We start from the raw sequence: 26770 nt of genomic DNA on the forward strand, positions 1-26770 counted from the left end.
TGATGGACTGGATCTTGGCTGCCATTTCAGTATCTCGCACCAAACCAGTAGGTACGGCTGCTCAGCACAGCCTCCAGCGGTCACTCAAACCAAGAAGTGGCAGAAAAGGGCATGGCTCCAGTGTGGAAGGGAGGGGGGACTACGAGGGATAAACCCCCATCAAAAGGGAGGCCCCCCCAAGGGACGCAGGCATACAGCATCTCTCCAACCTCCTTTGACAGCTGCTTCTCTTCACGGTGGCAGGACTTCCTCAGTCCAGCCACGCTGCCATCCACCACCCTGGTTCTTTACTGAGTCACTTCCAAGATAAATTTCCATTTTCTGTACTAGAAAAGGAATATCCACTAGCATATTCCAACTGGCAAAGGAATATCACTAAGAATATATCTTAGAATATATCTTACAGCCAGTCCCTGGGTTACAAATGAGTTCTGTTCCTGAGAAAATGGAAATTTGTCTGTAAGTTGAATTTGTATATGAGTCGGAACCCCCACATTCACAAAGCTTAGGGGCATGAAAGTGGAAACACCATGAATCTCTCTCACTCCCCCCCCCCCCAATGCCCCCTCATCCCCCTCTTTGCAGTAAGAAAATGCCAGAGAGATTTCCTTCTGTGGATGGGCAGGGCAGGAAGGCCTGCTTTGGAGGCCTCTGTCTCTACTCTTATTTATTTTATTTATTTATTAAAACATTTTTATGCCGCCCCATTTGCCGAAGCCTCGGGGCGGCTTTCATTTCCCCTCTCTCTATGGTGATGTTTTGAAGGCCCTCCCTCTCCCCTCTTTTGCTTCCACTCTCTCTATGGTGATGGCAATTTTCCACAGTAACTACTTTAAATTAATAGGCTTTATGGCAATTTGTTTGTAAGTATGGACTGTCTATATCTCAGAGGTCCATCACTTGGGGACTGCCTCTTTCCAGATTCAAATCAAATCTGAATGCTTAAGCAGTTGTTTTACCTCCTAAATATTTTGCTTGTAATGGAACATTCTTACCCTGCTGTAATTTTTATGAAGAAAATGAAAGGATTCTAAGGATCACTCAGATGGTGTGATCTTCCACAATGTGACCAATACCACCAGAATATCGGTTTCGACACTGACGTGTTTCTTGTTCCGGCGCAATACTACCTACCTTCACACAAAGTTCCACTTATCCTTGAGAATCCCTTGGAACAGATTGGATCTGTAAAAAGAAAGGAAATGAGAACAATGGAGTCCCAAACTCAGCCTTGTTTCTACTGGACATGAAAGAGCGTCTGAAACACAACACTTCTCTCCATAAAGACATCTTACACAACTACAATCAAATGAAAAGGAAAGGGGCTTCAGCATGCATGATGGAACACCACAATGATGATCAGAGCAACACTAAAGTATGTTTCTTTGGATGTAGGTCCCACTGTGTTTAATCACATTTTCTCCCAAGTAAATATGCACAGAATTGCAGTGACTATCTTTCTGTAAGCACCCCTTACTTCCCAATCAAAGGTGAAATCATAGAAGGGCTCTTCGTACTAGGGATGTATGAGAATTTCACTTTTGCTTTCAGAACATGCAAGTATGCCCTGTCCAAAAGCCAAAATGTGATTGCAAATATTTAGGGGAGATTTGCAAATAGCTGGACAGGTGTTCGTCCTAGATTTGCACAACTTCCCCCATTCAGTTTTGCACAAACGTTCTAGTTCATACAAATGTCCCCCTGCAAACGGCAAGTCCCACTTCAGTCTATGGAAGACAATTGCATGAATTAGGAAACGTATGGAAATGAGGGGGAAAGGCTTCAGATTTCATGTTCAACCCTTGCTCTAGCTGCATAATTTTCCCATTGATTCCAAAGGAGCAATGATCACAGCCCCAAAGAAGAACTGGGCTTGACAGGACATCTGGAGAATGTCATTCCATCTGCAGGTATGCTTGGTGTAGACTATGTATATCTACAGTTATTCTGCATTTCAAGGTGATTTTCCTGCTTTCAAAATTATAACAATCAATATCATAATATTTAGGAATTATTCAGAAATCTCTCCAAACTAAACTCCAGTCCTGCAATCAGCTGTGCCAAAGGTGGTGATCGAAGCCACAAGGAGCTGCAGCTTTCTCTTCCCCATGGAACCTGCCACCTAGTAAACAGTGGATGATGGAAGCAGTGGCCAACAAGCCGCTGTGTGCTCCGTTGTGCGTGCTGTCGTCCTGCTTCAGCACCTCAGCTGGCCTGGGTGTTCCAGGGCCTCATGAGGCTGACAGGACTCCACACAACGCTTCCTCGAGTCACCTTATTAAAACCCCCAAGAGTCAGTGAGCAGCCAGAAGGCATTATGTGTCTGCAGATGCTCATTCAATTATCTTCACCATTAAAGTACATTTCCTCCAAAAGAGATGCTACTCATGGCAGCAAAAGTTCCCCCACTTGTTCCCATAGTCTTGAGGATGCTATGGTTTAAGTGCCTTTAAACTGTGAAGCTGCCTTGCCCTGAGTAGGCTCTGAGGATTAGAGATACAGGGTGGTGTGGTTATGAGCGTGTCGGACTGGGGAACTGGGCGGTCTGGGTTCTAGTCCCCACTGCATGGCCTGGGGCCTATCATTCACTCCTAGCTAACCTACTCCACAGGGTCGTTGCTGTGAGCTTTGTACACCTCGTTGAAAGTTCCCCAGAAGAAGAAAAGCACTTGGATATGAATGCAATGTCATCGAACTACCATGACTAATAATAATCCTTCAAAAGCAAAAATCAGGGAAGGCAAAGATGAATAGAGAGAAAGCTATAAAATACTGGAATAGCCTTATGGCTAATAGGAAGGGATAAAGATCTAATTAATAGATCCATCAATGGCTGAAATGATACACATGGCCATCCAAGGACTCCACCCACCCCCCACTACACTTCAGTAGGACCATTAAGTCCCATGTCCGGAATGTGTCGCTGAAATGGGAAAACCAGAGCTGGAAGACTCTAAATGTCCTGACCCCGTCCTGCTAAAAAATCCACGTGGCACACAGCAAGGCCACAACCCCGTTTGACTCCAGGGATGCTTCCTACTTGGTACTTCCTCATAATACTCCACATAAGACATTGTCCAGGCAACACGGTCTTACCTCGTTCACACTGAACACAGGGACTCCCCCAGGCCGCACCGAGTGAAGAGCAGCACTGAGATTTTAGGGTGGCCCCATTGATATTAATTTCACATCTTCCATTCACTATGGTCTGCCAACACGTGCCTTTAACGGTCTCTGTTAGGGGGAAGGAGAAACAAGAAATAAGCCACTTATGACCCAAATCTCTCGACCTGGCATGCAAGCTCTGCCATCCCTGTATGAACGATTGCAGTTACCAACACTTCACTCTGAACTCTTGAGCTTCGTGTTTTTCATCAAATAAAATTAAGTTCTGTATTTTGCCACTCTTCTGTCAATTCAAATGCAGCAGCTGGTTCAGGCACCATCACATTCAATTAATAATAGCTTAATAAAGTTGCTGCCTTTTTTCAGCCCAGCCCAGTAAGTCTGATGGGGCTGTCTTTACGTGTTAACTCTCTACAGTATTTCTCCTGCAATTCTGATGCATTAGAACAGCACACTGCATAAACACATTTAAATCTACAGTACATTCTAGAAAACAATGAATCAGTGATTAAAATCTCTCTTTTCAGTCAGTCTTTCAGAACTATTCATTAAAAGCCTTCTAGGAACAGAATATGACATCTGCATCTAAATTAGATCAAAGTTATTTCCAGCCAATAAACATGGCTGAAAAAGAAAACAGCTCAGAAGAATACTTTACCAATGCAGATGGTTTTTGTTGCATCCAGAGAACTTTCGGGGGAACATTCACAGACAAAAGAGCCAGGAGTATTTTTGCACACTCCATTAACACAGGGGCTGGATTCACACTCATTAATATCTAGAAGAGAAATGATAAGAATTAACAGCTAGCAGATGTACTGAAGGTTCATGTGGTGTATTTCTTTCTGGCTTTCCAGGAAATAACTTTTTTTTCCTATTCAGTTAGAGATGTTTAGATTGTGGTTCTGATTCAGAAATCCACATGTGGGAGACCCAACAACTGGCTGGGTTTGTTTACATATTCACTGGCATCTGATAATTATAGATTCAGTTCAATGATTGCCTTTTTTGTGTGTTGCCGTTGGAAATTCTGTTTTCATATGACCCTAACTAGCAAACTTCTGCCCCAAGCAAGCAATTTGTCATGATCCTATTGGCTTCAAACTGCACACGGAACAGCATCATGCATCTTTCACAGCCCTTCTGAGGTGCAGGATTAGGGCCTTCATAACCATCATTTCAGCTGAACTTTAAGCCCGTTCACTTTATGCATCTAGCACACCATCCCAATGTCTCAAGGCACTGAGACCTTGTCTCAGCCCTTCCTGCGACAAACCCACAAAGCCGATCACAGTTATTCTCATTTAAATCTGAGGAGCCAATGTGGAGGAAAAACAATGTGCTCAGTGATGCGCTGTGGAGTCCATGGCTCCTCTGGGATCTGACCTCAGGATTTTTCATTCTTTGCTATTGACCCTCAACGTATTTGCTACTGCTTTGTCAACTAGGTGGAAGGCCGAGAAGAACCCTGCCCCTGAGAACAACCAACACCCTAGCAGCTAAATAAATGCAGAATAAGCAGCTGAATTCTCACCCAAAATATTCTTCACAAAACACAAATTCTATGTATATGTATGTCTGTGTGTACATATATCTCTCTATATGAGTACATATAGCTATATAAATGCACATACATGCATATATAAAATGATTGTTGTGATGGATAATATAATTTGCCTTCAAATTCTTAGAGAAATAGTAATGACTCTTTGATTTGAAGAGGAAACTTAATTTAGGCTTTGGTGGTCTGAACCTAGAAGTATCAGTCTCGAGGCATCCTTATAGAAATATCATGGGTCCTGTCTGCCTGAAATGGAATTCATCCCAAATGCTGGCAAAGAACGCACATATGATATGATTCAAATATAATTCGAGTGAGAGGGTGATTAAAAACACACACACATACACACCAGGCACACAGAAAAGGGATGTTCCAAATTACCTTCACATGTCTGCAGATCTGGCTTGTATACAAACCCCTTAGGGCAGGTGCACGTGAAGCTTCCAGGGGTGTTTCTGCATTGTCCGTTGTCACAAAGCAAGGTATTCAAGGCGCATTCATCAATGTCTGCAAAATTAATTAGGAGTGTCATTCGGGAGGCTAAAGAAGATCTTGTTCTCAGGGGAAGCCATGAAAGAAACCTTTTAACAGGAAGAAACGTTCCACTGATGGGAATGTTTCTCTGAGCGCTGTCAGAGAAATGCTGCAGTTAAAAAATCAAATATGAAGTCACTGGAAAAATAACAAATATTGGAGTTTTTAGAAACTTATGGCAATCATTCTCAAACTTCCTGTCTTTGGCAGGGAAATTTATATTTCCCGGTGACCCAAAGAAGCAACAAGAGACCTTGCGAGCCCTCAAAACATGACTGCACATTAAGTGTATTTTTTCTGATAGGGTTGAGCCTTTCTAATGTGACGTGGATGAGCTACACTTCCTGGGTCGGCTGGAAGCTGGGATGCAATCTTCCCAAGGTCTTTGATGCAGAATCCCCCCTTCCCACATCATAGCTTAAGCAATGCCGTAAGTGGAGGAAAGGGGGGAGGAAAGACATGTTTTTTGAAGGAAGTGGGAAAGTTTCAAAGCAAGAGGAAGAAAAGGAAGCAGGGTGGTTAAACTAGGGTCTATTTTGCCTGCCTGAAAAGAAGCCGGATGGCATTCCTTTCTACTTAAAGCACAGCGTTAAAATCAAATGCCCCACATCTTAGTCTACAATAAAGTTTGCAGCTTGTCCACAAAAGTCCCCAGAATGCAGGGTCTAGTCAAGCTTTTCTTTATGAGTAGACATTCCAGCTATTGCAGCCAACACTTCATCTGGACTCAAGGCAGGTGAAATACAGCACTAACATGGTCAGGATTTCATCACTCCTGTGATAACCACAGGGCTGTCCAAACATGCTAGGGGCCCACACACAAATCCTCTGGGCCATGCTTTAGATGGTTTTCTGGACTGGACACAGGTCAGTGATCTCAAAGGGTAGGCATAAAAGCCGAACTTGCAGGAGCGCAAGGAAGTCAGTAACCCATTTTGTAAGACGGCTGGAACAAGGTCGGAGGTAAGGCAAAATACTAAATCAGCCCAGAACTGGAAAGTCTGAGCACTGGTCAACCAATCCTACACACTAGTCAAGGCAGAATATTCCAGGTCTGGGCAATTAAGCAACCATGCCAGAGAGTGGCTGCAGGAAGTGGGCAGCTGCGGCACAGAAATTGATCTACAAGGCTTTAAAAAGTACAGGAGAGTCACTGTGGGAGAAGGCAGGAATACTCACAGTCCCTCTAGTCTATTTTATCTCTGTGTTTGTTTGTGTGTTCTTCCCAAAACAAAGTTCCCCAATTGGATCAGGCAATCTGATAACAGGAAAAAACAGCTGAAAGGATTTAAAATATGGGAAGGAAAGTAAAGGTCAGGAGGAAACAAGCCAGACAGGCCAGAAACACTAGTTGAACCTAATATAGAAAAATAAGGGGGCATGTGGGAATGTGCTAGGTAGGATTAGGGAAAACATACCTAAGCAGTTTTTCCCAGTTGAATCCACTTCGTACCCAAAATTGCAGACACATTTGTATGTTCCACGTAGATTTTCACAGATTCCATTTGGACAAATGTCAGGGTTCAGTGCACATTCATTGATATCTACAAAAGACAAAGGTCATTAAACTGGTGTATATAGTTCTTTCCTCAAAACATTCCCCTGGAAAGCCAAATGCCCACTGCTGTTACATGAAATTTGCACAAAATTATCATACTGTATAAACTTACCGATTCCTGTTGCAGTAATGCCTGGGCCACTACTACAAAGGCCGTGATACTCATCTGCAGGGGAAATAAAATAAAAAAGTATATTTAATAAATGTATTTAAAGGTGCAATTCTATGAATGTTTGGGGGGGAGCCCTACATGCATAGAAGGGCACCCTTTTCCTTGCAAATAATCTACGGTCCCTTCAAAGAATGCATCTCATATAAAACATCCTTAAATCTGTATAGTTTTCAGCGACTGAAGATGGCAATCTTTTTGTCAAATAGCACATTAAAATTATATACATGAGTACCTCTGCATTTTCTCCACCTACAAAACTCACTGTGTGACATATTTAGCTTTACTTGGAAGGCCATATTTCAGGCAATTCCAGGAACTACTGGGGGTCTTTCCAAGTCAGCCTAAAGGATTTCTGTAGGTCCTTTTTCCAAAAAAGGAGGAAGAAGAGTTTAAAATCATGAAGACCTAAGATAGAGCCAAGCAATTCCCAGAGGTCTGTAAGCTCTTTTTCTCCCCAAGATCTCTGGCATGGACCTCCTTCAATGGGGCATCATCACACCCCATCACAGGTTTTCCGTCACTCCGGAACTCTGCAGGGTACTAGAAAGGTTAACTTTAGCTTGTTCTGAAGCTTGTTTTGATGCAGGTCACATATTCTGGGCCCTGCCTTAAGAGCTGCAAACACTCTACCAAATAACAAAGCCATTATAGTTTTGAAATATACCATGTAAATAAAGCCTTTCTAATCAAGCCTGAGATCTATAAGAAAAGAAGGAAAAACAAACGAAAACCCAAGGGAAGCATTCTGGGGAGTATCTCATGTCCCTTCCCTCCTTATTTATTCATGGTATTATTTATTAAGCGCACTGATATCCCACTTTCCCAACAGAATATTCCTGAAGAACAAAACAGATAAAATATATCAAAATTCATACTGAAATGGATAAAAAATATAACATAAACACTGCATGTCAAAGACATGATCAGGATGAGAAATACAGCACTATCCTTCTCTACATGTAGCACAAATTATAGACAACTAATTAAAATTGGTCAACTGAGAGGTCAAAAGCCAAGGAAAACTGAAAAGCGAAGGCGAGCCTCTTACAGCAGAGAACTTCTAAGTCAAGCTTCTGTCCTGCGGTTTGCTTTCCAGGGATCTACGTGAAGCACATCAATTCCCAGCATGGCCAAAAAGAGAGCACAAGAGATCAGATACTTGAACATCTGCTTCCACTACTTTGCATGCATATTTGCACATGTTGAATTAATAGGTATAATTTAAATAGAAATTTACTACATCTGACCATGGTGGAAAAGACCATAGCCAGGTTATCTGTGTATCTGCTGTGTTAGGTGCTGTTAAGATGCTGAGGACTGGTAACTTGAAGGCCCTGTGCTCACTCCCTTCACTTAGCTCATTAGATTTACATAGGCGGTTCTTTAGACACTGGACATTTCCAAAATGACAGCCGTCTTCTGACAGCCTTTCAAACAGAGTACTGTCATCTGTAAATTAGGACATGTGGCCACTCGATAGCTGCCTTTGAAAATTCAAGGTGGAAGACACCGCAAGAGTGAAGGAAAGAGGGCTAGTGGAATTATCCTTCTGTGACCACCCCCCCCCCCAGTTCCTCTTATGCAGCATTTCCTCTTGCTATCCGGCAGGAAGCGGCCCTGCCCGCCTTCCGTTTTCCATCTCACCATCTCTGTCCATGAGCCTGACACCTTCCTGCAGTCACTACTAAAATATACCTTTGCGTACCACCATTCTTCCAAGGAGATAAATGGGGCATGCATCGTTCTTTCTCCACATTATCCTCGCAGCTGCCACAGGCTGGAACAAGGTGTCCAGCCCAAGGACACCCGGTGCTCTTCACCAATAGTTGAACTTGAGTCTCCCAGTGAAAGCCTGACATTTAGTGCCAACCCATTCTGAGTCTCCGATGGGTCTCCCAGACTCCTCTGCCCAGAAAGCTGTTCCAAATCATGTCTCTTCTTGACACATGGTATTTGGGAAGGGGGCAGTGGGACTGATTAACCCCTACCCCAGAAACTTCTCATGTAATTTTCTGGTAGAAAAAGGCAAACCATGAAGTCTCAGAGTCTAAGATCCTTCTTGGGAAGATTGGCTTTGCCTAGCCAGAGGCTGGAACCAGCAACTCAGTCTGGATCTGGATCTCAGCAAACATGATTTAGCATCTCAGAGGACAATTCATGAACCCAGCCACATCGGCAGACGTATCGAGAATAAAATTTAAGGACTGAAGAGGATTCTCAACAGAGTATCTGCCCCAAGCAGAGAGAAAACTCACTTCTAAGAGCTGTACGTTAGCACAACATGGATTTCCTGAAGAAGAGGAAAAAGGTCACTCTTCCAGGCTCCCACCAACCCAAAAATCAAAATCTGAAAGCTGCCCTATATTTTACCCTCCATGAGCTGGCATCTTTAACAATAGGAGAGGTGCACAAAACAGCCCAGATGGAATTGCTTCCACATGTGTAAATGTTCTGTTAAATTAATTCAAATACAAAACAGAAGTCAATGGCATCGGGCCACTTACATTTACAAAACGCTTCAGCTCTACTGTGTAGTTACAAAAGGAGAGCCAACAGTGACAGACAGTGCTGCAAAAGTCTTTTCCTGCTCCAATAACTTTCCAGCGTTTGCTGCTATTTGAACTAACATGGCATACAGTAACACAGAAAACAACTAGAACTCCAAAAGGCTGCACATCAGTGAAAAACAGCTTAATTTGTTTCACGTGATCTTCAGCCACTCTTTCGTAAAACTGAAAATTAAAGTAAAGGTTAACAGCATACAAGTTTCTCAAGGTACCTTCTAAAAACTAGTGAGCCAATTCAGGGCTAGGCATTTCAGAATATTGTTTTTCTGTGAGATTTGGCAAAGCAATACCAGTGGTGTTTTTTATAACCACAATCTGAACGGCACTTCCAATTTGAAAACTCTTTAAAATCTGTAACTTGCAAGGATACATTTGAGTATATGTGAATTCTTTGCTTTGTTCCATGTAACCAAAATAATCTGTAATAAGTTTCCATTTCCCTCATAGTTGTCTGCTATCTCTCATCTCCAATTTTTACTGTAAGTTCCTTGGGCTAGGGATCGGAGAAGTTTTTACTCTCTGATACTTTATAGAAGCCCATGCACTTTGATGATGATGATGATGATGATGGAACTTTGAAATATTCATCCCTTGCAAAAGACTCTCAACCTTACGATTTCCCAAGTTAGGGCAGTGCAGCAGAAAAGAAATATACAAACTTTGATATATGTCCACATTACAGACAGCAACTCTTGCAGAAATTTGGCCCAAGTGGAATCTGCATGATTTTCAATACATGAATTCATGCTATAAAATTCTCAGGAAAACTCACTAAAAGAAATCCATTCCTCAAAATAATGACCCACCAAGTTTCACAACCAAAGAGCTTTCCCCTTCTGCTGCTCAAAATGCAGTATCTGCAATCTTTTACCTACATATAACTGGAAAACAGTGGGACTTACTTTGGATTAGGTATATATAAGATTGCACTGTATGCAGTCTTACAAAACTCCTGCATCATCTCTCAGCTGTATTTCATTTCAGTGTTTATAGAATGTTCATCTTTTTAAAATGATTTGTTATAAATAAGGTTTTAAAATGGAAAAACCTAAATTAAGGAGCAGAATCTTTATCCCAAGAACCAAGTCCAGCCCACCTGGGGTCTCTCTGGGGTTCACCAGATGACAACCCCTCTCCCTGTGGCTCCACCCCCTTTCCCCTACCCACCAAATCATTTGGTAGTCTCCTGACTTGCATACAGTTCCCTCCCCTTCTAAAAGGTTGAAATGTTTCTTCTATGGCTTGATGGCTAGCGAAAAGAGCTTTACACTAAATTTAAGTGCATTTGTACCCTGTTTCCGCGAAAATAAGACCTAACTGGAAAATAAGCCCTAGCATGATTTTTCAGTATGCTCGTAATATAAGCCCTATCCCAAAAATAAGCCCCAGTTAAGATCGTCAGCCAGATGGACGCATTTAGAACATCTGTTGCAACACAATTTGGGGTTTGGAGCATTATGATGATGTTCCAGAAGAAGATGACATGACTGTATTTGAATAAATGGAGATTTTTGTACATGAATAAATGAATAAATGTAGATTGCTGTACATGAAAAAATATGACATCACCTGAAAATAAGCCCTAGTGCGTCTTTTGGAGGAAAAATTAATATAAGACCCAGTCTTATTTTGGGGGAAACATGGTAGTATTTGGGCCTCACACATTTTGCCTTTGGGGTCACCCATGACTGGAAGCTAATCTGAGAGCTCTTCTGAATTGGAATATGGCCCTCTGCTGAAAGTAATTAAGCACCGCTGAGTTCAGTATACAGTAATCCCCCAAAATTCGCGGGGGTTATGTTCCTAGAGCACCTGCAAATTGTGAAAAACTGTGAATTTCGGGGGACTACTGCGACGGTGGTGTGGGCGGGGGGCGTGGGCCGGGCCGGGGGGCAGGGGCGCGTGTGGGGCGAGGCAGGAGCGGGTGTGCACAGAGATCGTTTTCTCCAAGCAAGTCCAAAGTGATCTCCTTGCGAACTCACAAGGAGATCGGTTTGGACTCGCTCGGAGAAAACGATCTCCTTGCGAGCAAGCCGCCACATGGAAAATTCTGCGAAAGACTGAGGCCGCGGACACTGAACTGCGACTTCACGGGGGTGCACGGTACTCCTGCGAGCATCCCTGAAGAAGGCCCGGGAGAGCAATGCTGCACACCTTCCATTGTTACGAGCCCACTTGCGTATTCGCCCGACGTTCTGGATATGCCACACATACCTGAGCTCTGCGCAGGGCAGGGGCGGCAGGGCTCCCCAAAGGCATAGTCCGTGCTGGCACAGCAGCATTCCGACTTCGTAACTGCTCCAGATAACGGCTTAGCGCACTGGCCTCTCCTGTATTCCGCATAGCATGTGCTCCGCATATGTGTATCTAAAGGAGGAGAAACGATCACATGGTAGCTGTGGGAAGCACTTGCCAGGAATAATGTCAGGAATCGTATGTGGAGAAACACGACCTGCTCTCAGGTTATGGCTGCTCCCAAACAGGCTCCGGCTGCTTCCCACCCAAGTGCACCTGCACAACCTCCCCCTCCTTACTATGTACTCGTGCACATGTGTGTCTGTACGTGTGCACACACACTTTCTTTTCCAGTTAGAACAAAGGTGAAAGTCACAAGGGGCAGACATGGGAGGATGGAAGAACTAGCACCTGGAATTCTGGAAAATAGACAAGGTGATTGTACAATAAAACCCTCATCTGGAAGGTTTTTAGAAAGCTGTAGAACAGTATTGCTCAAAAGGTGAGTGAGCAATTCCATCCCAAGAAGATAAAGACAGAAGCTGTGGAAGAGGAGTTTGAACCCGACCCTCTGTCATTCAAGAGGCAGATTGCTAAACTCCTCTGCTCTGTTTTTCCTATCATAGTTTTCACTCTTATGTCCAAAATGCACCTTTTCCCCATTTGTTTTGAGCAAGAGCATTCCTCCAGTGAAACAGTTCTTCTTGATGCCCTGCTAGAATAGTAAACTGATAAACAATGCTTTATTTTATTTATTTATTTATTATTGCATTTATATACTACCCCGTCAGCCCAGGGGGCTCTCTGGGTGGTTTACAAACATTAAAACCCCAAATACAGTGTCCAATCCTAAACAAATAAATTGGCTACACCACGACTGAGTATACAATAACATGGTTAAAATGAATTAAATGAATAAATATACAATTAAAATTAATTAACTTTAAAATATTGGTTAAATAAAAAGGTCTTGACCTGGCACCGAAAAGCATATAATGACAGCGCCAGGAGGACCTCTCTGGGGCGCGCATTCCATAGTCGGAATACTTTTATTCAAGTATCCTGAGGAGTTACCATCACAATTTCAAGGAACAATTTGGGGTGATCAGCTATCAAGGATTCTTAAAGCCAAATGGCAAAGTCAGAGAGTAACCCTCCTCTGCAATCCATTATGAGTTCCTGTAGTGTTTCGTCCTACTTTCCCCTTTATCTGTTGTGGAAAACATTAATTAAAGCCTCATCTTGCAATCCCATCAAAGAGAAAAAAATGCAGAGGAAGGTCAATTTTGTTTTGTTGCCTCTGCTGAGGTATGTGACGTAGTTGCAACGCAGGAGATCAGCTTTCCACAACCTGGTGTCCTTTGGACATGGTGGACTTTGGTACGGAGTTGCCACGGCCAGCAAGGCCAGGAATTCTGGGAGCTGCAGTACAAAGCATCCGGCAAGTGTCAGGTTTGGGAAGGCTGCACTAAATATACTGGGACTGAAAGCAAAGACGGCCATTTTGAGCATAAGTAAAATCTCAAAATATGCATTAGTGTAATACCTTGATTAAAATGAACGATGTGGTCTAATGAAAGGATGACACTGGGACACCACTTTATATTGTCAAATATAGACATTTAAAGTAGATTTGTTAAACATTGACCATCTATTTCTAAAACAGAACTAGAATAGAAAAATAGAAATAGATTGTTAGCTTACACACAATCTATTTGTTCTCATTTTGCCTGGGACAGGGATTAGTGTGCAAGTGATGTTTGCACTCGCAACAATCTGCTCTCTCTTGATGTATGGTCTAATTTGTGATCGCAGATCAAAACTGTGTGATCAAAAATGTCCAACGTTCTGCCAATTTCCAAAATTATGCACATTTCCCCACATAAAGTGCAGAATTGCTCATTCAAAATGCACAGTTTTGAACTCTTTTTTTAGTGGGAGGGAATATTTTATTGATTGATTGATTTATATCCTGCCTTTTTCCTACAAAGGGCTCAAGGCAGCTTACATCTCCTCCTCCATCTTATCCCCACAACAACGACCCTGTGAGGTAGGTTGGGCTGAGAGTCTGTGACTGGCCCAAAGCCACCCAGTTGGCTCCATGGCTGAGCGGGGACTCGAACCCGAATCGTCTGAGTCCCAGGCCCATGCTCTTAACCACTACACCACACTGGCTCTCATTGTACATTTTTCAAATTCTGAAAATTAATTTGTTCTGAAAATTGATGAACATTTTTGAGATCATGTTCTGCTCATATCCAACACTGCAAAAGCAAACAAACAAAAAACGTATCTATATGATTTACAAGCATACATGAGGTTTTTGTGCAAACCTGACTAGTGAACTTAACTAGTCTGGAGAATTCTCATTGGTACACGGCAAACAATTTCATTTCCTGTGTTTTATTCTTTTTTGATTTTGGAGGGCTTACTTCTGATTGGGGTGGATAAAAATCAATTTTTAAAAAAATCAAAACATTGTTTTATTTAAATCAGATTTTTTAAAATTTAAATTGGATTTTTTTCAAATAAAATGCGTTTTGAGGAAAAATCTATCTGAAGCTAGTTTTTTGTTTAAGATACTATATTCATCATGAAATAAGGATTGGTTTTTAATTTTTAGCATGAGGCTGTATACTCATGCAATGTTTAAATTTTTTGGTAAACAAATTCCACTAATCCATTCACAATGTCATGCTCTTCCAGAAGTTTCTGTAAGATTATTGGGCATTTTTTTCATTTTTTCTATTGGGCAGATGCTTAGTTTGACACTTCTCCCAGCTGTGCATGTATGTCTGCAGAGATCTCATGCCTCTTCTGCACAGCCAAAATGTTATAAAAGGTTATAAAATAAACATACAGAGTTGAGAAAAAGACTTTAATCCCATTGTTCCTTTGCAAATCTTTGTACGCAGAATCAATCCCTTACCTCTTAAGTGCTGTTTCAAATAATTAAATGAATAGAAGAAGGTTGTTGGGGGTGCAATAGATCTGTATAAGCAGCTCAGTGTGAGGAGGGAGGGGCAGGCGGTAAAAATGACAGTGAAACCTTTCCATTCACAAATCTTTGGCTCCTTTTGTGTACAGCCTGAGGTTTATCATATTACTCTTTCCCTGGAGGAGAAAGCCTATAATGGCAGCAGGCCATAAAAGAGACCCAGTCTGGAAGTATCGTAATGAAGTTCCTCTACCTACCGGTAAGGCAGGCACGTGTGCCAAACCATGATTAAAATCTAGCCTTCCTGCCTAGTGATTTAAATCATAAATTAAATCAAATCCACCCTACTTGAGATATTTTGCCTGCATTCAACCTGAGTGCTAGCCTGTTCAGGGTTGACTAGTATAGCACTGCTGGGGCTTTTGGCTACAGCACTTGTCTTGGAGCCACTTGCAGAAAACCCCAGATAATTGAAACGGCTGCAGCCGTTGTATTCAGTGACTCACTTCTTGGTCCCAGAAGAGAGGAGGTCACTATATTGTATGCTTATCTGCAGCTCCCCAGTGCTCATGCTTTTATTTCATTTCATTTTTTGCAAGTGCAAATAATTAGTCATTGTAAAAGATGGGTCAAGGAGGAAATGACCAATTAAGCAATAGTTACAAGAAGACTGTGACCTATAAATGAAGTGACATGTCAGATCTTGCCCATGGGAATTGGCATGGCTTGGTTCTACAGAGGGCAAAGCACTCTATTAAGTGCCACGTGGAATCATAATTCCAATTCAAATTAGACCTGCCAAGGCACAGACTTTGGTTTTTGATTTTTGGAAGGGCCCTAATATGGAAGCAACTCTTCTTTGCATTTGGAAAACATGCCAAAGAGAAACAATGGTGCCTTCCATTTTCTGAGCACCCAGTAATGCTTGTTGAACTTCATTTGCTAAAGTCAGTAATGGAAGACCAGTGTGTGCACTGCATTTGCAGTTCTTACCTTTACTAAGTCTATACCTTCCCCATGGGCCTCTATGGCAACACATACCCTTGCTGCTCCTTGAGATACAATTGTATTGAAGGCAGAATCACAATAGTATGGTGGAAACATGAAACAATGGGAGATGTATCATGGAATCAGGGTGACTGCACAGTGATCGCTCTCAATAACTGAGGCTTAAAAAGAAGATAGAAGGAGGGAAACATCTCCAAGGATGCACTCAACAGACTAGTCTGCAGGGCTGTCAAGAATGCTTAAGACCAGGAAGAACTGAGGTCCGTAGTGGATGTGAAAAAACACACAAAGAACTTGGAAGGTTCGGCTGGGGAGCAATCATGAACTATTAACAAGTGATGGAGGTGGAATTACTTAGCTATTTTGCCTTTGTCTTCTCCCACCAGGGGGATGATGATGATGATGATGATGTTGATGATGCAAACTTTGCCATGCCTTGGCCACAAGGCTAAGACAACCCTTTGTGCTGAGGTATTTAAAGGTTAATGGCTTGACAGCAGCACTCATGACTGCATCCAAAAAAGTGGAGGGGTACACCCAAGTTTGCTGCCACTTGCTTGCTTGATATCTGATTCTCCTCTTCTTGCAACCACCACTGCCTGATTCAGGGTGACATGCAGGTGAACAAGCAGGGGGCAACCACACAGAGGAGCTGCAACTTCAGAGAGCTGCTGCCAGCGGACTTCCGCTAAGGCCTGGGCCTTCAGTAGAAACCGAACCATGCCAAACCTGGATACCAGACCTGTTTTTGGACACAGCATATTCTAGAACAGCATTTCCTGCCCTGACGCTGTGCAGATGTCTACTACAACTCCCATCACCTTCAGTCAGGAGGTCCATGGCTCCTCTACAGCTTTTTGTAGCCATTAATCTACAACCGATTTGCAACTGCCCATACCAAGAGCTCAACTTACCCACACACACACGTCCATCCAAGCCCACGGCAAGGCCAGGGAAACACTCGCACCTGAAGGATCCATCGGTGTTGACGCAGCGCCCGTTCATGCATATTCCAGGTGTCTCACACTCGTCGATGTCTGCCAAAGAACAGAAATTTAAATTAAGCCTTTTTCATTTACTTGTTCTGAGACCTGACTATAATGTGTCTAAATAAAGCAGCAAAGGGGATTCGTTCTTGCTGAATTGTTCACTTAGCACAAGAAAGTTAAAACAACATTAGCTCATTCAGAACAAAGGCATAATTCAGACGAAAATGCCCCATTCCCTGAGCAGGACAATTAACTGCTCTGAACTAGATCTTCCCTTTTTAGAGAGGATACATTTCAAGCCATCCCTGGAGGATGCTAATCCAAAAAGCCATGATACATATGCAAGACTTTATGGGAGTAAGGAAGGAAGAGGGGGATAAGAAGGCATTTGTATAGTATTTCACAAGAGGGCAAGATTTCTTTATTACCAGAGCACTTCTCTTCAAGCCTTCACTTCTCCTGGGATTGGGCAGGCACTGCGTGAGGGTTGCCTGGCAGACAAGAATGGCAGGGTCCACAAGACAGTTCCTCATTCATAAGGCCCAGGGGAGCATTCCAGGGAAGGGGTGAAATACAGGCAGCCCTGCAGCCTCTCTAACACACTGTTCAGACTGAGCAGGTCCCAAGTAGAGGTGGAATTAGACACAGGAAAGGGAAGCGAGCTGCTTCTGCGCCTGCCTCGGCCATGCCAGCACCTTTACCTGACCCAGGAAGCTTGCCAAGGTTTCGGATCATGCAAGACTTTACTGGGATGCCACGTCCTGATCCCCATGGCTCAAATCCACTTCACGTGTTAGCTGGAGCAGTGTGGTTTATGCCACAATCTGATTGCTGCTCCTGGGAATGTTGGCCACTTCATGTGTTTATTTTATTTATCTTTGTATCTCTGGCCCTTGTTGGAGCACAATAGGCCAGTTCCTGCTCTGAGAATTTTGCAATCTAAATTCAGCAGAGGGAGCAGAGGGGAAGAAGTGAATGGGAGGTAGTGGGGACAGGGAATACCGTGTCGGTGATGCATAGTTAGGCATGATCAGAGCATGAGTGGCAGTCGGGTAGACCTCCCCAGACTACGCCTTTCCTGACAATTTGGACTTCAACTCCGTCACCCAGCATGGTCAATGGTCAGGAATCCTTGGAATCGTGGGCCAAAATGTCTGAATGGAACCGATATAGGAAGAATTGCAGCAAGGCACAGGAACCAAGAGATCAGGTCAAATTCTTCACAGAAAGACTATGAGCTTTGAAGAAAGTAGCAAGCATCCCGGGCATTCTGGGATGTTTGGGGCAGGGGTTGGCAAAAAGTAGAGTTCCCGATGTTTCACATGTATTTAGTGGTAATTTATTATGTTCTATTGTATTTCAATGTATTTTATTGTGTTGTAAGCCGCCCCGAGGCTTCGGCAAGGGGCAGCATAGAAATGTAATAATAATAATAATAATAATAATAATAATTCCCAGAATTCCTAACCGCTGGCCATGTTGGCAGGAGCTTCCAGAAGCTGAAGCCCCAAGTATCTGAAGACCCACTTCCTACTTACAGGGCATAGTGTGCGGTTGGATCTGAATGCGCCCTGTTTGAGCAGGCGCTTGGGCTGGATGGCCTGCTAGGCCCCTTTCAACTGTATGATTCCTATGATTGCTGTGTTAGAAATGCACCCCTGAAGGATGCTAATATGGGAAATAATTGTGCAGTTATCCCTAACAGAATAGCTTAAAATAGTCTTGAAATACTGTTAGGAAGGAAAGTTAGCAATATGGCTACTTTCCAATGTGAGGACCAGACGGAGTGGGGGTTTTTTAAACTGATGTTGGCTTTTCTTCTGCAACACTATGCGGTACGGCATGTCCTCCACATAGACAAATTATAACGCTAACTGTTACTAATCAGGCCTCAATAGTATAAGCTGAATTATACAAACCTTTCAAAATATTTTTCCCAACTAGAAGCAAAAGTACACACAATATTTACCTAAAAGTGAGGCTTAATTAAGGAAATATCTTTAAAATATTGTGTGGGAGAACACGTAACATTTAACAATGCAATCGTATCAACAGCTCTCCTTAATACAGACAACAATCGGTATGTGTGACATTTTCTTCTTTTCACCCCAAACCTTAAAAGGGCAAACAGAGAGCAAAACACCTTCTGTGTTTTACTTGGTGTGTGTTGTTTGGCACAAAATACTGCCTTGCTGTTCCAAGAGTTAGTGTTCTAACTGTATTTTAAAATAGATACTATTATGTGGATATCTCTGGGCACATTAACATCCAACCTCCTTCCCTAGCCTGAATGGTGAACACAATATTAAGCCCTTCCTTGGTTTCCAAATTGCCCCGACTTACAAAACAACACCAGGCCATTAAAAAAAATGAAGATTTTAAAAAGGTGAACCGTAGGACCAAACTAGGTGGCGACTGGTTATTCATATGCTTGTTCTGCTCATTTTTAAAGGCAGGGGTACTACCGTATTTTTTGCTCTATAAGACACACTTTTCCCCCGCTCAAAAGTAAGAGGAAATGTCTGTGTGTCTTATAGAGCGAATGTGTGTGTGCAGTAAGTCTGTCAGATGTGCAGCCCATGCGGAAGTGATGGGGAATGTGCCTGTGATTACGTGCCCATTTGATTCAGAATATTTTTTTTCTTGCTTTCCTCCTCTAAAACTAGGTGCGTCTTATGGTCAGGTGCGTCTTATAGAGCGAAAAATACGGTAATTTCAAAAGCAAAGGTGCCCTCGGGAAAGGAGAGCTGGGCTTCTCCTGCCCATGTCCTTTCTCAAAGCATTCTGCTGACTGAAATACCTCCAAGATGTCCCGATGACTTACTGTCATGGAGCTAGGCTGAAAGAAAAGTGCTTCAGGCATGTGGGAGGATGCAGAGGGGGCCCAGTTCAGCTCCCAGGTTCTCCCAGCCCTCGATTTCCACATTAAAAGGGAAGAGACCTGAGGAACAAACACAGCTGTCCCTTCACTCTAGCTGAGTCCCTGCTGCTGCAAGGGCTGAGTTAAGGCGCACACACTGAGGAAGTTCTTTTAGCAGTAACAAAAGTGGGGATGAGGGAAAGCACTGGTAGGCGTAACCAAATCTTTGTTTCTTGGGAGTAAGTTAAGGAAAATGCACAAGTTTGGGACTGGCCTCTCCTCCTGTTTCTGTTACTGGAGCACAAGCCTGAACTGAAAGGGCTACAGGAGACAGATGGCAGGAAGGAAGATGTACTTTTGGTGCATTTACTCCTTGAAGCATAATTTCTCAGACCTTTTGGATTCCAGCACTCCTTCCAAAACTGTCCTTCTTTCCCAAGGTACCCACGTTAGACCATGTGAGAGGGGGGCAATGCCGTGGCTAAGACACTGAGCTACAAAACAGGGGTCAGCTACACAACAGGTACCAGTGACCCGACTTAGCATGCAGGTTTGTTGAATGGATTAAGATCAGAGAATTGCATGAAGCACTTGAAAGTGCAATGCAAATGTTAAACATGATTAAAATGACTCCGTTTCAAAGCTTCAGGCAGCATTAGCTCCCTCTCTTTTATGCTTCAGGTGAGCTGCAAATAGCTTTTTATTTCACCTAGCTTTTTGTGTGCATTAAAGTCTTGTCTCCCTGTCATTACACTAAATTGTTTTACTCTGTTCTTGTTTCTATTGCAGGAAACTGATTTTAGTCATTTGGCCTGCTAACTCACTTTATATATTTTTAAAACTTGAAAGCTGATTTTATTTTATAGAGAAAAATGTGGTATATCTGCCTAAATACAAGGTGATTCCCAGGTGGAAGGGACTTTAGCTTTGACTTGTCTCCTTGCACTCGAAGTCACACTGTTCAAAGCCACCAAGGAGATTGTTTCCAGCCATGACGACAGTGGAAAGTGTCGGCACTAACAGTGCTGCACCCGAACTTGCCGGTTAGAGATGGAAGGAGGCGGGACTAAGCTTGGGGCCATTTGGATCAATTTGTGGGTGCACACCAGTGCTGGATAGAACTCCACAGCTTCTGAAAGGTGTGTGTGTATAATTGGTGGCGATGGTGCAAACTGGTGGGGAACAGAGTCTGGAAAATGCACAGTGCATCTCTCCAAGGTTCTGAAAACCAACTGGAGGCAAGGGTAATCTCTCTGATGAAGAGGTTCAGACCAGAGCAAATTCACATGCTTGCCACTTCAACAGCAAGGGTTTCTGCATGTGTTGAAAGGTATATATCAGGAGGATTAAAAAGTGCTATGAAATCAGTTCCAGCTTTCAACCTGATTCCTAGTCAGGCGGCTTGCCGCTTTAGCAAGGTTTCAAAATACTTCTCATCCGATGCACTCAAGTGACATTTCTCTGATGCCTGGCACACCGTTTTGGCAAGATACTTTTTCCCACTCAGCCTTGAGGCACCACAGTGAAAACCAGGCGTTCTGTCCCTGTGAAAGCGAACGGAGTTTGTTTTTTGGCTCATTTTAATCCCAAACCAATTCCGAGTTCTGTGATTCTTGCTTGTGACTCACTCACTGATGGCATCTTATGTTATTACTGGTACCACAAGTGGTGTTATTCATACTACATTTCTTCACAGAAGAACAAATGAACAGTGTTCGGCTATAAAAGCCTTACTATCTAAAATAAGACTCCAAAGGAAAGCCAGAGGGCAACTACAAGTGAAAACACACAGCAAAGTTGCTCAAAAAGAACCTCAGTTCTTTCTACATTGCATACACTGATTGATCCCAATAAAGTTATTTTGCCATTTATTCTAGTGGAGCAACACATGCTTCTGCCATTTTTTTCCTTTTAGTATCTTTTAATATATGTTCTTCGGAGCAATTGGATACCATCTTTATAAGGCCCCTGGACTGTTGTAAAGAGCCAGCTATCCAGTGGGAAGTCTCCAATTTAAATTCCCCCTCAGCCAAGGCAGCTTGGACACTGCAGTCCACCCCCTAACAAATGTGGGGATAATAATATTGTATAGCTCATAGAGTTACTGTGCTGGCTTATAGAATTAAACAGCTCCCGTGGTCATTTAAGTAATGATGAGCTAGGCCGCCATTTTGGATATTTAAACTTGTTGGGTCATGCAGACCTGGGCACTGTGGATTATGAGAGGTTCAACAACTCTCCAACAACCCAACAACAAACCATTCGCTAAACAAGAAGTGTTTTCAGACAACACAAAGAGTAATACACTTATTTTTTTAGAGAGCCAGAATTCACTGGCAGCTCACTCTGATGATTATTATTGCTCTTGGGATGGTTTACAAAAGTTAATCAAAAAGACAATAAAATATCATAAAAGCAGAAAAAAACGGCTCTGCAAAACTTCAAGCCTCTGGGTGCCCAAGTAAATCTTCAAAGGCTTTGGAGAAGGGAGCCATCTTAACCTGCCACCAAAATTTGGTACCAGAAAGGCAGCAGTGGGGAGGGTGTTCCATGGGGGGGGGCACCACAGAGAAGCTCCTCCCCTTGCCCCCCCCCAGCGTTGGCACTCCAAGGAAGGTCCCAGAGGTTGAGCATAGTGTCAAAGTAGCTCATGCCTGGGAAAGCTACTCTGACAGGTCTTGGGCTCCCAAGCCATGTAAGGCTTTGTAAGTTAAAACCAGCACCTTGAATTGGGACCAGAATCCTTGATTCTGGGACCAGAATCTTACAGGCAGCCATGTTGGGCAGTAGTGACTGTGCAAACTGAGTCAATGTAGCTACGGGGGTTGCACGAGCGCGTGCGCACGCACGACAATGTCACTATTATTACAATATTTTATAACAATATCAACAGGCTTAGCTGGCCATCCTGTGCAAGTTGAGGCAGAGAACGATCTACAACGCTCAGCATTCTCCAGCCAACACACTGCATGGTTGGTGAGAACTGGGTGGGCACATCCAATGGGTGCTGAGCAAGGCCAGTTGGAGAACACTGTGGGTTGCAGGATCTTTTCCCTGTCTAAACGTGCATGGGATTGCACCCTCACAGGGTTAAAAACAGCAATAAACATCATTATATGCATTTATCAGAAATGCTTGATATTAAAATCTAGATGCAGATCCTGTTTCGTTATGCACTGCCAAATGCCAGAGGCCATGTGGCTAAAATTCCTCCTTGAGCTGGAGTGCCACCCTGTGCGTGATGACTCTGATGCTTTCTTGCGTTACGTGAGGTTTACAATGCAAGCCTATTCAGAAGCGAGTCTTACGGAGTTCAGTGAGACTGATACTCTTGCGTAAGTGTGCAGAGTACTTTGGCCAGGAAATGCAATTCTGAGCATGCCCGACTGTTTTCACTGGGACTTGCTCCCAGGTAGGCATACCAGGGATTGCAACCCTAATTACACTTTTGAGAAGTGGGCTGTCAAAAGAGCTTTTTTGTTCCTTTCTACTTTGGGGGGAATGAAATGTCAAGGGTGATTTAAGCAAGCATCCTTGGATTATTTCAAATATGTCATATCATCAACAAAGCTTTCTATTGTTGCCTTGATCCCTGGAGCTAAAAGATTTGTAATTTCTGAAGAAAATCAGTATATAATTTGGCTCAGTGCTTGTTTACTTCTTGGTTCTATTTCTGGTTTGTACTAACAAAGTCTAATAAAACATGGTGATTTAGAATTATTAAACTCCATTCCTTATGGGTCAAGAAGGACAGTACAGTGTAATACCATAATATAGCTTTTATCTACTGGTTGTCTAATCCAATGTGGAGCAATGCTTTTTTTAAAAAATAAGTTTTATTGTTATTTTTCTACTAACTAACAAAAATAAACTAAAAATCATCAATCATCAACAGCATCAGACCTACTGGGTCAGCAATGCTGAACTACTTTCTAATCTAATTTAAGCTGTCAATTTTCTTTATAAGCCAAGTTGTTTAGAGCTAGAAAAATCTCTGAAGCAAGCAAAACCCCCAGCTGATTCATGGAACCAATCATTTTACACCCCCCCCCCCCACACAATTCTTACATGCAACAAAACGCACCTGGGACTAAACCTTATTAAGGGGTCATTAAGCAGCTCTGGCTTTTGAGGCTTGTTTTTCTATATGTAGTTGAGTTCTCCCACGGCTCTTCTTGACTCATATGACTTCAGAATGCAAATTGGGGATAATCATGTTTGAATTATTCCTGCTTGTGGAGAGTCGGTGCAGCAGAGAGAAAATTTGAGACAAATCTTCTCTTTGGTGCAATGGTTTTATATATGTGGACAGAGAGGGAATTGGAATGCGCTATTACGGGTGACTGGATTTCTCATGTTCTTTACTGAGTGATGGGTTCACCCTGCCCAGGTTAACCAGAAACAACTCTCAAATGATTTCCAGAATTGGAGCATGCACAATTGGCTGTGGTTTGCCAGGCCTTTAGTTCATTTGCATCCTTCCCCTTTTATGTTTTTTATGCCTATGTAGCACTGATGAATCACTGTAAGAAAGCAGTCTTGATGCGACTGTGTGTATGGTGTAAAACACCACACAAAAAGAAACATGAGGCAAAATCTGATCAGAACTCGTATTTTTGTTATGCTTCATTAAAGTACAACTGCATGATGATGAGCCATGATGAAATCATATATGGAATCACAGCAGTATAATGGAAAGGGGGATGGAGCCATGAAAGACAAGGCAAATTGTGCATGCATACATTGTTCTAGACAAAATACATGCACAAGTAAGGAGGTTCCTTGCACAGCAAATTGTCCCGTGCAATCACCTTCCATTGGATCCCTTCCCTGCCACCTGTTGGACACCGTAATGCATAAGCACCAAAAACATCCTGGAGAAGTAGGTGTCCTTCCTCCCAGGACTTCCCTGAAATTGTGGGAAGTCAAGTATATGAACTAGAGGGAAGGCACTGGTCAGATGTCAGGTCCTATGGACTGATATGAAGTACATATGTGGACTAAAGTAATTCACCTATATGGTAAATATAGGTAGGAAAGTAGTAACAAGCAAATTACCACTGCACAAAACTACCTTGAATATGCGAACACATAACGTTTTTACATCTTGGCATCATGTGCCTGCTCACAAATATTTAATAAATTCCAATAATTTGCAGAAGAATGCTCACCTCGGCAGTAACGTCCATCTGAAGCCAGCTGGAAACCAGGTTTGCAAATGCACTTAAAACTTCCATCTTCATTGATGCACATGCCATTCAAGCACATATTCCGTATGCTGCATTCATCCATATCTACAAAATGGTTTAAAAACGGAAATGCATTCAGCATTATAGCACAGCAAAAAATTATTCTACTTTGCCTCAACGGAGGATTACCAACCCTGAATCTGAACAGTCCTCCTGTTCTTTTGGCACCAACACAGCCGGGCAGGGGACTGTGGGTGCCTTTCCTCCCATCATGAGGCCTGCCCAACCTCTCCCTGCCTAGCCAGGAGAAAGCCTCTTCAGATTCAGAGCTGGCTGGCTGGGAATAAATATGCTTAACAGAAAAATGTATGCTTTGTAGGGCCAAATTTTATGTTAAAAGATCAATGGGGTGGGTGGGTATTTACTAAATGCAGCAATGAAGACTTAAGTCAGACCACTAATTTGACTGAGAAAGCACTCATGGCCTGGAGATCTTTATTCTCTTTCCCAGGTCGTTACTGCAATTACTGTGTCCATGTAAGGCAGAGTGCAGAACCTCAGGCCCAGGGGCCAAACGAAGCCCTCCAAGGCTTCCCTAGAAGGCCACACCCTCTTCCCCTGGTCCCACCCACTTATCATGTGTGATGGTTTCCCAGCTTTTGCACAGATTTCTCCCCCTCTAAAGGACTAAAATGCTTCTCTCAAGGCTTAGCTGCTGCAAGTAAAAGCTTTAAGAGAAATTATCCTTTTATTTCTTTGCTTTTTGTCCCCGCTTACCCCTGGAATGTAGCCTCTGCGAGTTTCTCTAAAGCAGAGCTTGGTCTTTGGGCACAAAGAGGTTCTGCCTATATTCCCAGCCCCGTAGAGTGAATAACAGCAGAAGCAGTGACAGTTAGTTCAGGAAAACTGTGTGGTGTATGTTTGCAAGTACATGTGTGTGCATCCAAAGGGCTGGACGTCCTGCATCACTTCCTTAGCTGGGGATCTCCCGTTACAAAACAAGCTGGAACACGGGTAACAGATTCTCCCTGCTAATATATCCAGAGTTAATACTGTGCAGCAATATTTATGTATGCGCTGAAAGAGAGAGCAGGTTTCGACCAGCAAAAGGAAGCTCCTCATTGCACTGGTAACTAACAGAACTCATTGCCTCAGTCTGATATTTGTGAAGGGCATTAGCACTGTAATGACAATTAGCTGTCTAGAGGGATTCTAAAGTCCCAGACAAATATGTGAAGGGCAGGATTGGTCGATGGCTCGTTCCTGTGACAGACATGATCTCTGTGTTCAGAGAATGTATTTTTATGGCTTTCTATTGGTGATTCTCAGATATCTCACCCTCCCACGGATGGCTATAAAGCCGGGGGAGTCATCCAGCTCCAGTTACAGATTGCTGAGCGCTTGCAGTTCCTGTCTCCCAATGTTTTAACAATAACAACAACAACAGACAAAAAGGGGTCCTTTGTCCGAATGACGCCACTGAAATCAAGCATCCTTGGGTGAGGGAGGGGAGCAGACCCAGAGTGTTTTATTCCTTAATCTAGGGGTACGTTTGGCCCCTAAAGCACTATTTTTATTTGGGTGCAACCTTGGGAAACCAGAACACATAAGCCTGAATCTGAGCACTAGAGTTATTCAAGTTGCCCACACGGAGAGGGAGAAGCATTGCACAACTAAGTAAAGGCAATTTTCGTACAAGATGCATGGCCAGCCTTCCAGAGCCTCACTTAGAATAAACTCGCCCTGGATTCAGTGGAGTGAATTCTATATTTGTTTGCATAGAATTTATCTTTTTATTTGGATTTTAAAATAGCAAACAGGAGAGCCATGCACAGCCATGGGCACCCGACGTGAATGGTTTTCAGTTCTGCAATGTATGTCTACTCAGGCCTACAGCTGAGACTGAGCATGGAAATTCAGCCATTATGGTGTAACAGAGGGAATTACTTCAGAGGCCGATGCAATTCAATATGTTCACAGACATTCTGGCAGCATTCTTAATGTAATGAAAAATGTTTTAGCAGAGTGTCTTC

General features: G+C 43.0%; 1 protein-coding gene across 1 annotated transcript in view; it reads right to left on the reverse strand.

Annotated features, from left to right (window-relative positions):
* The window catches only part of FBN1 (fibrillin 1), a 207410-nt gene that overhangs the window by 74891 nt on the left and 105749 nt on the right, over positions 1-26770 (reverse strand). Inside the window, exons 14-22 of the mRNA XM_044438822.1 lie at positions 24720-24842; positions 16614-16736; positions 11733-11885; positions 6892-6945; positions 6640-6765; positions 5069-5194; positions 3785-3904; positions 3097-3234; positions 1135-1185 (exon numbers count right to left, since the gene is read on the reverse strand). Coding sequence (XP_044294757.1) covers positions 1135-1185; positions 3097-3234; positions 3785-3904; positions 5069-5194; positions 6640-6765; positions 6892-6945; positions 11733-11885; positions 16614-16736; positions 24720-24842 — 1014 coding nt within the window. The remainder of the gene's footprint in view (positions 1-1134; positions 1186-3096; positions 3235-3784; positions 3905-5068; positions 5195-6639; positions 6766-6891; positions 6946-11732; positions 11886-16613; positions 16737-24719; positions 24843-26770) is intronic.

The sequence above is a fragment of the Varanus komodoensis genome, unplaced genomic scaffold (genome assembly GCF_004798865.1).
Source record: "Varanus komodoensis strain SLA01 unplaced genomic scaffold, ASM479886v1 scaffold33, whole genome shotgun sequence".
In the NCBI taxonomy this organism is placed as follows: domain Eukaryota; kingdom Metazoa; phylum Chordata; class Lepidosauria; order Squamata; family Varanidae; genus Varanus; species Varanus komodoensis.